The sequence below is a fragment of the Hesperophylax consimilis genome, chromosome 21, assembly GCF_061612785.1.
Source record: "Hesperophylax consimilis isolate HC1 chromosome 21, BYU_Hcon_1.0, whole genome shotgun sequence".
Classification (NCBI taxonomy): Eukaryota; Metazoa; Arthropoda; class Insecta; order Trichoptera; family Limnephilidae; genus Hesperophylax; species Hesperophylax consimilis.
In genome coordinates this window covers 5727865-5742045 of record NC_142856.1, presented here as the reverse complement: position 1 = coordinate 5742045, position 14181 = coordinate 5727865, and the positions used below count along the sequence as shown (strand labels likewise).

Sequence of the window (14181 nt, the reverse complement as noted above, 5' to 3'; positions counted from 1 at the left end):
TTTGGGGTGCTATGCCTTGTTGCGCTAACTCCTTCTTTAGCCGACGTTTCGGACAGCGTTGCAGTGTCCATCATTAGGGATGATGGACACTGCAACGTCGGCTAAAGAAGGAGTTAGCGCAACACGGCATAACACCCCAAAAACAAACAACAAAAATGCTTTTGGCCGTGAGAATCTAAAAACTTACCTGATTTGAATCTCACTGAATTTTTAGTTATACGTGTCTATAGTCCATCGGATACGCCGGATTTAATTTTCAAATGAAATTTGTAATGTGTTTTAACAATAAAAAACATCATTCTTTTATAAAGCGACTCTTTTTAATAACCTAAATAACGGCAGATGACAATTGTCAAACATTAGGGTTGCCAACATAACATAATATATACAACACAAAATGAAGGGAATTTTAAATCCGGCGTACCCAATGGACCAACCTTCTGTTTGCAACAAATATTATGAATAAATTCCGATATAAAGTAATCGAATTGATTGTTACTTCTATAAATACACAATATATTAAACCATGGGTCCAAAATAAAATAAATAAACTATTTTTATTATAATATATGTTTAAATTTGTACTAGTAATAAATATTTTATCATTATACAATCATAAAAAATAGTAATTTATTTCCTTCCTTGTTTTCAATGTATATACCGTTTCCATAAATATGTTTTTTTACAAAGTCTATGTTTTTGATGTCATATGTAATCCAAGATCGACTACAGTATCTACCTACAGGCCGTATAGCGGATTTTGAAGAGTCACGTGATTAAGTCAGTGCCATCGAGCAACGAATGTTTGCAAATAGTGACGATTGTTTTTGATACTTGTCGCTACTACTGATCTGTATGTTATTTTACCACAAGTATGTTGAATAAACGGTGATTAGACCATCAAACAGATTTGTTTAATTAGCGACTTGACTGACTTTTTGGTGGTCGCATGCCCAGGTCTGTACTCTAGTCGGCTTTGACTCCGAGCAACACCTTTCGATTTTCCCATGAACAGATTGGATAAAGACAGCGTAATTGAAGTAGTCCGCTCCGGGCGCCGATTGCCAAGGCGGTGTTAATACCCAACGCCTGACAGTTCTAGCACATCGTCCTTAAGCTTATTTTAAATAAAAAAAACAGCGTTACACAAAAAGAAAAATCATATAGCATGCGATGTCCTATGACACCCGTCACCAGCTCACCAAAGGATTCAGAGGTACAAAAGATAGAGGACAGTACTCACTTGTAGGTGTCCTCCGAGACGTTGATGGTCCCCGGCAGGCCCGTGGTCTCACAGCGGCTGGTGAGGTTGACGGTGTTGCCGAACAGACAGTAGCGAGGCATGCGGTGACCTATCACGCCTGTCACCACCTCGCCAGAGTGGATCCCGATTGTGATACCCTAACAAAAATTAATACGTATATCTGAGGTCTGATCATCAATCGACAGCCTTGCGAACAACACACCAACTGATATAATTCAAATCGCTTTTCACAATACAAATAATTTTATTTATTTATTTTTATATATATAAATTACAAATAATACAAAACAAAATTAACCTTTGACTGTCCAACTGGGAAGGATTCCCATTTCAGGACAGCCAAATTGTGTATTTAGTACATAATATTCTTACAATGGAATGGCGATGCTGTCAAAACAAATTTTGAGAACAATGTTGATTGCATTCGAAGTGACATGATGGTTTCTTGAAAGAATCGCAAAGATGTTATTTATTACCAGGGTCAATTTGGATAACATTAGTACCTAATTGCATTCAGAATAGATGAATGGTTTCTTTCGGGACATCACAAGTCTGAGATTCTTTCCAGGGCATTTTGGAGAACATTTACAATTGTATAGTTAGAATTTCCACATTTATAAATAAGTATAAGACATATGAATCCTGTAGTACTTTTTTTTAGAATTTATTAGGTAATAGAAATTACACATTACTAGAACAGAATATATTAAAGTGTAACATAGAATAAGACACAACTGTTGTCCACATCCACAATTTGAGAGACTGTTATGAGTAGCGCCGCCCCTGGGACCACTCATGTGCAAATGTGATGGACATACAAAATATGAATGACCAAACGTAACTTAATGAGTAACTCCAAGTAGTTTGCTATGTTTGCAGGAGTGTCAGGGTTTACTTTCTTGATCCAATCATTGCCTTGTACCGCAGGAATCGATTCACATGTTCGTCACTCCTGGACACACTGACTCCCAAATTCCCTACTTCCTTTTCTCGGAAAAACCCTCCGCAAACTTCTTCCGTTAATGTGAACAAAATTATGATATTATGAAAAGGGGTTTGTGTTGACTTACAACAGGTAGGCCATCGATGGTCACTTCCTTGGCAAGGTCCATCATGTCCAGAGCCAAGCGAGCTATCCACCTGGCGTGAGCAGGGCAGGCTTCGGGCAGCCCTGAGACCGCCATGTATTTGTCACCAACTGTCTCGACCTGTACGTAATAGTTTATAGCTCTTTAATCACTGTAAAAACTTGGGTCAAAAATAATTCCCTATATGCAGAACAATGGCCAATTCGATTAATAATTGGTATGTTATATGGCGACATAAAACTTTGATTGGAAAAATGATCCGACCCATGCATGATCGACTTGTATTTATAAACACAATTTGCTCCTTCGAGGACAAGAGCGGTTTACGCGAAGCAGTCAGAAAACAAAAATAATTTTATATAGATTCCTGATACTTTCCCTTCCAACATTTGGTAGGAAAACTTTTTGTCCAAGTTGGGTATTGATAGTTATTGATATATACGAAATAATGGCTTGAACTATTGAACGGTTGTCGATTATGTCTCATCGGAATTCCATAAACTTTGGAAGCTGTTTCATTTCATGTTTATGATTATTTCACTAGGTTCAGGTTTGGTTCAGTTCAATTCATTGTTCTAAGATACAATGGTGGCAAAAATAAATCTGTGAATTTTACTGTTAATGGCAAATTTTATACTTATATTTTTTAATTGTTAAAATTTTGTTTTATTTGTAATGCATCAACAGAGAGGGATTAACATAAAAACATATAAAGAAATAAGGATGAATAAATCCCAACCGTCGAAAACGGTTTACAACCGATCAAAAATTATGTACAACAAGAGACTGCAAAGTTTCGGTCAAGTAAAAATAAGAGATTCGAGAAATTTAATAAACTTCTAATGGTTTAAAATTTATTTATTTCAATTTTTAAAATAATAGACTATTTTTTAAATAATAATAATTTCTTCAAATTTTGCAAATTCACTTTGTGGCACCATTTTATTAATGAAATAATTAAAAAACTTTGTTTTTACCACGTATGTATTTAAAAAGAAAATCAACATGTTTTGAAAACGATGTTCTCTTCATCAGGACATTAAATGTACAAAAAACTAAATTATCAAGTATAGAAAGACAGGCGTGGGTAGAAATGGAAGTAATGGGTTGGGGGAGGGGGAGAGAGGTGGAAAGGGGAGGTGCTTAGAAGATCAAAGACAAAAAATTACAATGGAAATATGTTTAAGATAGGGTTATTCACAAAATTAACTTGATTATTAATAATATTTAAATTTAAATTGAAATTTTTCCTAATTTCGAATATTTCTAAAAGATCTAAGTGAAAACCACTAACGTTAGTGTGTAATTTTTTTTAACTGGCTTAAAAAATTTTTTTTTTTTTTACTGCATCTTAAATTGTATTTAATAAATTTAATTTATAATAATAATGTTAAATCTTTTTAAAATATGAAAAATTCAGTCTAATATCGCTGGAAATTCCAAAGTTTGTTCTAATTAGTGTCAGGAGTGTTAAGAGAGTACTTTGAATGGTAAAGAAGTCGGGACGCCCGAGAAATATATCTCGGAATAATATACGGGGTCGAATATTAAGTCGATGTAATGTAGTTTTTTAACAGTAACATTATGGTATACAGTAGTGAGTAGTGGATGGTAGAAGAAGTAGGAAACGCCCGAGAAAGATATCCACTAACATAAAAAATAAAGTGTATAGTCTATCGCTAAATATGTCAGGAATCTTGCCACTATAGTAGCACATTCGCACAGAAGGTTGGGAGAATGTTAATTTAGTTCTTTGGAAAGGAATATGGAAATATATTCTTAGTAGACGGTGTTTGATATTGATTGTTTTCAAGGAGGAGGATTCTCCATGGTTGATTGCATTTTCTAAAATAAATTTGATGTCATTTTTAGTGAAGATTAGTAGGCATTGTGGAAAAGAAAATTTGATAACTATAGGGTTTTCAAATAATAGGTGTTATTTTGAATATTAATTAAGAATTAATGATTTTGTATGGCCGGAATTGGATGGTATTGATCTGGACAACGTTTACTTTCAACAAGACGGCGCTACGTTCCACACAAGCAACAAAACCATTGATCTTTTACGGGAAAAGTTTCTCTCGAAGAGGTGATCACAATTGGCCACCGAGATCTTGTGATTTAATACCTTGCGACTTCTTCCTTTGGAGCCACGTAAAAGAGAACGTCTACACCAACAGCCCAGTGTCGATTCAAGATCTCAAAGAGGGAATTTGTAAGGCTATCGAGGACATAAGGCAGCTACTTTGCGATTTGGTTATGGAAAATTTCATGAAAAGGATATGGTCCTGTAGGCGTGGTTGTGGTGGTCATTTGACTGATGTTATTTTTTATTATTAATGGCATACGTTTTTCTTTATAATGAAATAAACATTTGATCATTTAAATTAATAAATGGCTTTTTTCTTTGAATATCAAAATAACACATCTTATTGGAAAACCCTGTAGAATCATCCGTTGACTAGGAATACCTTATAAACATCAGGGTTCTTCTTCGGATCCGTCAAAACATCAAACGTGGTGTACAGATCATTCAGCATCCTGACTATCTTCATGGCACCGCGGGAGTCCGTGTTCTGGGAGCAGAACCGGGCGAACTCTACGACGCCGCTGAACAGTAGAGTGACTACGTCGTAGCGGCGCGCGGCTACGGGCCGTCCGTGGCGTAGCTCTGAAGCTACACTTATTGGTAAGACAGAGTAGAGGAGCCTGCAAACAAATAACATTGGTTGCTGATTAAGGCTTACTAGTAAGCGTTCAAAATGAAGAAGAAGATGGTTTGAAAGGACGATATGTGAAAACGAATGTAATGAAATCGCGCTAAATTAAAAAAAAAAACGAATATAATTAATAGGTGTAAGCGAAAATATTTAATGAAATAGAAGTTCTTCAAAATAGAGCTTAACTATATAGAAAAATGTCTTAGGTAGCATTTAAAGAAACACTGTGATTTTTTTCATAGCTTTAACATCTTGAATAACAGAATCAGTTGTTTAAAAATAAAGTCATTTGAATTTCGATTTTGTTTTCGTGATCCTTGTTGAATGAATGAATAAACATGAACATGAAAACATGAATGAATGTTGGATGCTGAAATTAACCCACTTCCGAACATCTGATGGAGATAGACTAATTGTCTATGAAAATGCAAAGTGAAAACTTTGGTGGCAATCACGCGTACACACACGAATATATATATTTATATATGCATATGCATTTTTCTTAAATTGGATGACATTAAATCAGTCATGTCATGTCATGTCATGTCATTTCAAGTCATGGTATGGCATGGCATGTCAAGGCATGTCATATTATGTTATGTGATATTATGTAGTGCATTTTGAAATTATGTAACCTGTTCTGTTAGTGGTTGATTCAGATTGATTAGTGAATGTAAGCAGTGCAAAAGTATTACAAACCTGTCAGTTTTCTGCTTCTCCGACTCCAATTCCCTGTAGGTATGCTGTAGCTTGTCGGTCAACACTTCAAGGTTTCTCGTCAGCTTGTAATCCGCCTCGAACTGCTCGGACATCAGCACCAGGTCACGGGTTGCATCGTGCAGGGGTATATCGGAAATGTATAGGCCACGACTGTTGAAAATTAAGGTCAAATTTCGTTGATTGCATCATGCGTTAAAAGGGTAAAAACTAGACAAAAGGCTCTATTGGAAATGTAACTACTGCGGCTGTTGAAGGTGATAATTCAATCTAATAATGTGTTGATTGCATTATAATAAAATGTTTACTTATTTTTTGTATCATTAACGCCTTCTTCTTTTATATAATATTACTTACAGTATCAGAAATAAACTATAACATGAGATATAAGAATTGCGTAAGTAGTTAAGAGCCCTTATTCGCGTGTAAAACAGCAAAGGATAGAAAAGAGAAGTTGATAATGTAATGTGTAAATAAAGAAGAAAATTGAGATCCTTTGTATGTAATACAATACTATGTAAATAACTTAAAATAAGGATGAGGTACACAGAGAATGCTTATGGCTGGGAATAATAAGTAAAGTATATTTCAAGTAGGTGTATGTCTAAACGAAAATTGTGTAAGAGGTCATATGACTAGCTGTAGTCCCCGGCGTGGCCCAGGCTTTATACAGATTTTTCCAAAATCACATTTAGACAGCAATTTTTATCTTATTTTGAACGTCAAAATTTCATCCAGAAGTATCAACATTTTGGTTTAAGAAATAAAAAAATGGAATGGGGTGGTTTTTTTTAAATATCGTTTATACATTGATTTTTCTGTTGTTATGATGAACATGTCTGACAAATTTCATCAATCTCGGAATAAAACTATAGATTTCAAAATTAAATCAACACCGCCCGTCATAAATAATCTTCTGTATATTATCTTCCACTTTTTTATAAGCACAATATTAAAATTGTCGCATAGGATTTTAACAAATTTTTTAAAATTATTTGTTCCATAATATTTCTTAAAGAGAGACAACAGGGTTACAAAACAATATTAGGGACTCACAAACGAAAATTTGGAACAGAAAAATCAAAAAAGGCTCGGTGGCTTTAAGTAATTGAACCCAGGACGTCAGCCTTTAAGAATATTATTTTTTAATGAAAAACCGCACAAGCTGCTCCGAACCGTCTGGAGCCAGTGAGACTATGGCATCGTTAATTGAGGTATGTAGTGATGATGAAGATAATGGGGAGATGAAGAAGATAGGGAAGAAGAAGGTGGTGGAGTACCTGACTGTTCATATCTGGTCACAAAACACGACTAAAGCCATTTTAAGCCAACTTTCAATTCTAAATGATGGTCTTATACCAGGGCGATACTGAGATTATCTTCTACTCTGGAGCGTGCTGCAAGTATACTGTTTATTATTTTAAATGAATAAATTGTGAAATAACACAAATTAATCAAATAAAATTTACTTGCGCACGCCGGGATTTGAACCCGTGACCTTCGGCCTGCTATTCGAGAGCCTTATCCCTCGACCACAGAGGCAGTCAAATCAAGGCAAGCCTTGCCGGGGCTTCGCTCTACCACTGATCTAATCCGACCCATATTTAACTAATAATCATACTTATTTTTTATTTACTTGGCGCTTATGTTTTTATCTATCTATCTATTATTAGAATCATGCAATCATACATAAATAAAGCTGCCAATAAAAATAAGCGTTAAGAAAATTAAGATGATATTGGTAGTTCTTAGTAGAAGTATGATATAGTTAAATATGACCGAAAGGGAAAGGGTCGGATTAGCTCAGTGGTAGAGTAAAGCCTCGACAAAGCTGAGGTCTTGGGTTCAATTCCTAGATGCCACTGAATTTTTCTGATATTTCGATTTCATATTTTCGTTTGACAGACGCCAATACTTTCTTCAATGATGAAACATATTTTGTACAAAGTTTAATCAAGTGTTCAAAAAGGAAGAAAATAGAATAACGAATTGTAAAAATAGTAGAGAATCGTCAATAATATTTAGTTTGTGAGTAAATCGACAAATTTTGTAAGCTGTCAATGTTGTTATTCTAAGAAAATGTTTTTTTTAGCGTGTGAAGCTTTCAGTAAACGAAATGTGGAGATAATTGTTGAAAACTCCGCTAAATATAATAAAGGTGCGCATTTTAATTGCTTGGGGAAATCAAGTAAAAAATACAAAGCTTGACTAATTGCTGTAATCAATTAGTTAATGTAATGAACTGCGCAGTTATAAAAAATATTCTGTTACACAAACAGTAATTTGAGTCTTCCGTGATACATGCAATAAATTATTACACATTTTATCAAGTTGTTTTTCGTGTGTTTAATGCGCTAGTTCATTTTCTAATCCCATTAAAACACTGGAAATTAATACGTAAAACTTTCAATGGTAATAATTGAAAATAGATTCAAGTCATTCACTTCAAAAGCGATTAAAGTTTCTTGAAAAAGTAAATCATACAGCAAGTCTAATAAGGATGGGTTGTTTTACAAAATGTAAAACAATTCATAAAATTTCAAAGTTAATATTAAAGTTCTATGAAATTCATATGCAAGTTCTGTTGTTATCTAAGTATTGTGAAACCACCGGCCCATGATGAAATAATTACAGAACTTGAAGTTTAACTTTGAAATTTGAAGATTTTTTCAAATTCTCGCTAAATTATTCGATAACCATCAGCGACATTTATAAATATAACATTTGAATTATCCCCGCTAAACGCTGATATTGGTTTGTTTCAGCGTTTGATCAGAGTTAAGGATATCTTCATCAACCGTACCGGGAATAGATTGAATTCTGTAAATCTTTCAAAGCTCTACTTTGAATGACATGATATTGCAAGCCGAAAATAGTTGAAAATAAATATTTTACGAAGCCAGAGCTCACCTAGGGTTTGTTTGGTGCTTCAGATAAATGTTTTATAAGTCACAATTGAGGAATCATTGAAAACTTACCGGGTTAAGTCATCCAAGTTCATCACACTCGGGTAGCACAGAAAAACCATCAGGTCTGTTTCAGGAATGTAGAGCATCTGACCCTGAAATATTTATTTTTATAATTTAAGTGTAAATTTATCAAATGCTTAATTTACAGCTATATGCCACCGATGTTAACTGAAATAAGACGTGATCATATTCAGATCCTTGAGTAACTCCCCGAATGATAGTCGTTTTAACCGCTCAGGCGTAGAAAAAAAGAATAAATGATTTTTTTTTAAAGATTTGGCGTTACTAACGAAAATGTGGAATTTAAAATGAACAAACATATCAAAAGTTTTAACAATCGCTTGCCAATGGTTTTTTTTATAAACTGAATTTATCATTTTTTAATCTAAAACAACGCTTTTAACTAGACAAACGCATTATGAAGGCTATTGTCAGTTCAATTTTTTTTAATATAGTCAAAAATTTGGCAAGAATTGATCTGGTAATCTGTTTGGCGGTTTTCTGTTTTATAGAATATTTTCAAATTTTACGAGAGTGTCTATGGTTAACTTCTAAATGCAAAGAGAAAGGTGGTTGCTTTTTATTGTTTTTAAATTTGTGTATATTTTATGTCTAATCACAAAAGAAAAAGAGTTTTAATTAGGAAATGACATTTGGTGATAGATGTTAAACTGTGTGGCCCAAGTGGTTTTAAGATAGTTTATTCAACGATATTTATTTATATATTTAGTAGAAATGTTCTTTAAAATAATTTTAGATAAGAACTATTGTAGATTTACATTAGGTTAGTATACTTACTTTCAAACGAAGAGATGCGAATTCATCTTGAACGTCCTGAACTTTCATCTCTCCAGGTTTGGTCTTCAGAACATATACGGTGTTGATGTGAGCCAAAATATTGGCAAATGTCAAATCTAAATGTGGACGAACCTGTAACAAAAAAACAATAATCATTTAAATCGTCCCATTATATTGGAATGTTACTTGAAATCCTTATTTATTGTCGGAAACGACAGTCAAGTTTTCAGACACCACAAGAGTTTTTGTTATCAACAGATACTAATAATCTTCTTCTTAATCAGCTTTACAGTTATTTTGACATTCCACCTAGAAAGGTTTCCCGGTGTAGGCAGTGTGTTACATAAAGGATTTGTAACAAAGTGTGTGGATCCTTCTACATAGTTTATATCTATGGTTCGGTATGTGGCACCTCCAGTATTTGCGAATTAATCTTTGTAGATTGATAAGATTGCCAACCCTGGTTTTTTTCGGGACACGTCGGTTGCCACACCTGCGATCGAATCATAATTTAAGGTATACAAATCAAAGCAAGATTCATTTCTTGTTCAACAGTCCAGAGCAGGGGGCAGGGGTGTATAACTCCGATCGAAAATTGGAACCGAAATATTGTGACGTCACATGATTGCCTAACTATATCCACCAACGAAAAACTCGGGAAGTCTATGATATAAACTTTCAGAGTTTTTCATTGGTGTACAGTATAATAAGTAGGCTCCGAATGAGAATTTTATTGTCTATATATTGGCATATCTATGGTTTTTTTAGGACCTATTAGTTTCACACAAAAAGCCCGAAGATATTGATCTGGGCATCCTTTTGGCTGGTGACTGACAGATCCATTCATGTAACTGCATTACCAATGTAGATTCCAATGCGAATACATTGATTACTTAATACTTATTCCTTATTTAAAAGGCTGTAGGCAAAATTATAATTTTAGAATAATAAAAAACAATTACCGGATCCAGCACGTGTGTGATCTTGCACTTCTTGGTGGTGACTCTGGGCAACACACGCGATACGGCGCGTCCGGATTGCACGACGCGTAGTCGCCGGTCGAACATCAAGTGGAATGGAAACACGTGGCAGAAGGTGGCAGGGCTGACCTTTGGTTCTATGGAAAATATATTACAGGATCAAAAATAAAACCGGACCCACAAAAATAGTAATATTTATTTGATACAGAGCACGAGTTTTTGCTGCACGGGCAGTAAAATTTTTATTTTTTGTTTTTGTGTTTAATTTGTAGAACTCTATTTTTTTTTAATCAAATTTAATAATATATAAATATTATATTAATATTATTAAGTTCTGAAAGTATTTTTTGGTTTTTGTTATTGTTAAAGTCGTCTAAACGTGGTTAAAACCGCAGTTTGAAAATGGCCTTGAAAGCCGAAACAGCTGTAACAATAACAAAAAATACTTGCAGTACTTAATAATTATACTATAAAATTTGATTTTAATTAAAAAAGAAGAAGTTTTAAGCTTTTTAAGGAGTCATTATATCAATGGCATTGGTATTCCAGTGAATATGCAAAAATGAAACTTTCTAGGAGAGCAGTTTAAAGTAGTTAACCGGTTATACACAGGAGTCATCGAATTAATATTTCATAGTATTATAGAAATTTCATTAAATAGCACAACTCCTCTTGTCATGGCCATGCTGTGCTAGATCCGTGCTTGCGCAAAGGTGCGTGTGGTATCTTGAACACGTCTTGGTGACGACTATGGTCTGATGTTTTTACGCACATTGGTAAAAGTCATAACATTCAAGGAGGAATATCGATAAAGTAAAGCACTGTATTAAAAATAAGTATTGCAAGATATGGATTGTCTGGAAGGGAAGCTAAATGGGATGGTTCTATGTTTACGTTTTTTAACTTGACAAAGCTCAAGTAATTTCGATTTTTAACGTTGAACTCTCTCGGACTCCACGGGAGAATTCGACCTTGATTTTAAAAAAAATTCGTTATTCCTAAATTACATTTTTTACCAATTAATAATTATTTCAAGTTTCATTTTATATTTTAAATAATATCATTATTCAATTTAAATATAAAAACTGTTCATTAATAAAAAAAGTTCTGCCGTGTAATTATTACTACGCATGACAGCTATTTCGCTTCTGAAAGTATTTTCAGACTGTAGTAAAGCCACTTACAGACAATAAAATAAGTGGGCAATCAATAAGAGCACAGTTAATAAAAATACTTAATAAATAATAATAATTATTATAAAATGTAAGGTCTGTAAGATTCATTGGAAAGCAAAGCAGATATAATGCGTAATAATGCGAGTAATTTTAATTTAATAAGAAAATTTAAAAAGTAATTAGTTTTTTATGAATTGAATAATGATATTTATTTATTCATGCCTTGAAGGCTTTTATATGTACGCATTATTATAGGTATTCGTATGTTGTTCAGGAGTACAATAAGAGTTGTTTAGTACACAACATAATAAACTGAGTACGAACGCATAATAAACTGAGTAAGCAGGTACAATACAATTTACAATAGAAAATCGTACAAAAGAGTTCAATAACTGTATAATTGAACAACAACCTTCACGGGAACCGCACAATTTGTTAATATGTTGTCTGTAGAGTAGGAAGTTTAGCTGTTGCGGAACCTAGTCAGTGATGCCATTCCTACCGAAATTTCGGTAGATCTACCGATTTCGGAAAAAATCTATCGATCGACCGACGTTATTAGAGAATCAACCGAAATTTGTGAAAATCAACCTAAATTTGTGAAAATCAACCTAAATTTGTGAAAATCAACTGAAATTTGTGAAAATCAACCGATTTTTATCTAAAACTACCGGTGCAACTGCACACACAGCTAATTCAATGGCTGTCTAACGGGTTCCGTTTCCAGGCAGCCTTATCCCCAGATATGGCAATATTAACTGGCCTCCTCGCTCACCTGCTCTAAGCTTATGTGACTTTTTTTGTGGGGATATTTCAACTCCCGAGTATATGTCGACAGGTCAGACTGCCTTGAAGATCTCAACGTGAAAATCCAGGAAGAAATCGTTCGGATTCCACGTCAGATGTTAATTGACGCTTCTCAAAGTTTTCGTGACTGGCTACAATTATGAATAAATGTAAATGACCAACATCTGAGTTTAAAGACTTCCTAACATACACTATGTTTTGTCACAAATAAAAATATTTATAAATATAATAAATCTTCTTTGAAAACCACTCGATTTCTTTGGCAGACCCTCTATATTATAGTAAGAGCACGAAATTAGTATTTAAGTTACTACGAGAGTACTTACAGAGAAATATATTTATAAAAAATAAACATAAGTAGTTTGTTGTGAAGTATGTTTGTATTTAGAAAATATTTATAACGTCAGATTGGGTGTTTTAATGATCGTAACTAATTTAATATAGCGATGCAATATGAAGAATGAGTATTAAATATATAAAGATTTATTGAAAGTTGTACAAAATAGTTTGAAAGGTCAATTATATTAATATAATAACGTAGTAAAAGTGTGTTTGTTTACCATTTTTATAAAAATGAACATGAACAGCTGTTGTAAAGCACATTTATAATTAACAAACCGTTATTACGTCCAATTGGGTATTTTACAGAACATTGATAATTTAATATAAAGATGCACAAGAAATTATATTACATATTTGTCACAAATATTTTAGACCGATAATAGAAGACTGTGAATCTTTTGAATACAGGAAATAAAACTTTAAATTTTATTGAAATTCAACAAATTAAACTTGATTGCAATAAATAAATATAATTATTATTGGGTCCACAAACAAGAGGAAATGCATTTAATATTGCGGTTGAAAATGAAAGCCAGGTAATGGTCTCAAGTTGTACAATATGGTCTCAAGTTGTACAATGTGGTCTCAAGTTGTACAATATGTTATCAAAAGCTGTTCATTTAAAGTTTCAAGTACAAGTTCGTTCTGCGGCTCAAAGTAATTTAGCGGCAAAAGTTATATAATGTTCAACGTAGGAGTAAAATCGAAACAGCAACCCATATTGTATAACTCTTTTAACTTATATTACATATCGTGGGTACACTAGTAATGTCTTTTAAATTACGACTAATCTTTCATTGATTGAGATTCCTTGTAAACCGCCTACCTACGATCGGCTAGGTTCGGGCAGTCATCGGAACCGTTCGGATGCAACCAGTGCTACCTGTCGTAAAATGTTTTTATTATTATTATTATTATTATTTTTTTTTTTTAATTTTTTATTTAACAATTTTTTATATAAGATAATGTGTCCTTACTGGGATAATGATAATTTGGCTTTAACTAATTTAACGGACATATTATACTCTATAATCGCATGTTTTGAGAAAAAAAACATTAAAGTTTTGTACCGACTTCCAACTGTTTTATTTTCTGTTCCTGATTATACTTAATGTTTATTATTTGCATCTAATGTTTACTTTCTATCTCTTATTGCAGGTTATTTTGGATATTTTGTAACAGACTGATTCTGCTTATAATTTTTTTAAGATTTTCTTTTATTTTTATACACTGCTTTGTATCTTGTTCTTTCTTTTCTACTATAGAGTGACTTGCTTGCTGGTAGTAGCACTGAACTTATATTTTTCTTGTGTCAGTCCGG

The 14181-nt window shown here is 33.3% G+C and overlaps 1 protein-coding gene across 1 annotated transcript in view; it reads right to left on the bottom strand.

The window, feature by feature from the left end:
- LOC149413544 (guanylate cyclase soluble subunit beta-1-like) overlaps positions 1-14181 on the bottom strand; it is a 112063-nt gene that overhangs the window by 16854 nt on the left and 81028 nt on the right. Inside the window, exons 7-13 of the mRNA XM_089644420.1 lie at positions 10519-10673; positions 9557-9688; positions 8768-8850; positions 5772-5942; positions 4824-5061; positions 2335-2472; positions 1244-1401 (exon numbers count right to left, since the gene is read on the bottom strand). Coding sequence (XP_089500546.1) covers positions 1244-1401; positions 2335-2472; positions 4824-5061; positions 5772-5942; positions 8768-8850; positions 9557-9688; positions 10519-10673 — 1075 coding nt within the window. The remainder of the gene's footprint in view (positions 1-1243; positions 1402-2334; positions 2473-4823; positions 5062-5771; positions 5943-8767; positions 8851-9556; positions 9689-10518; positions 10674-14181) is intronic.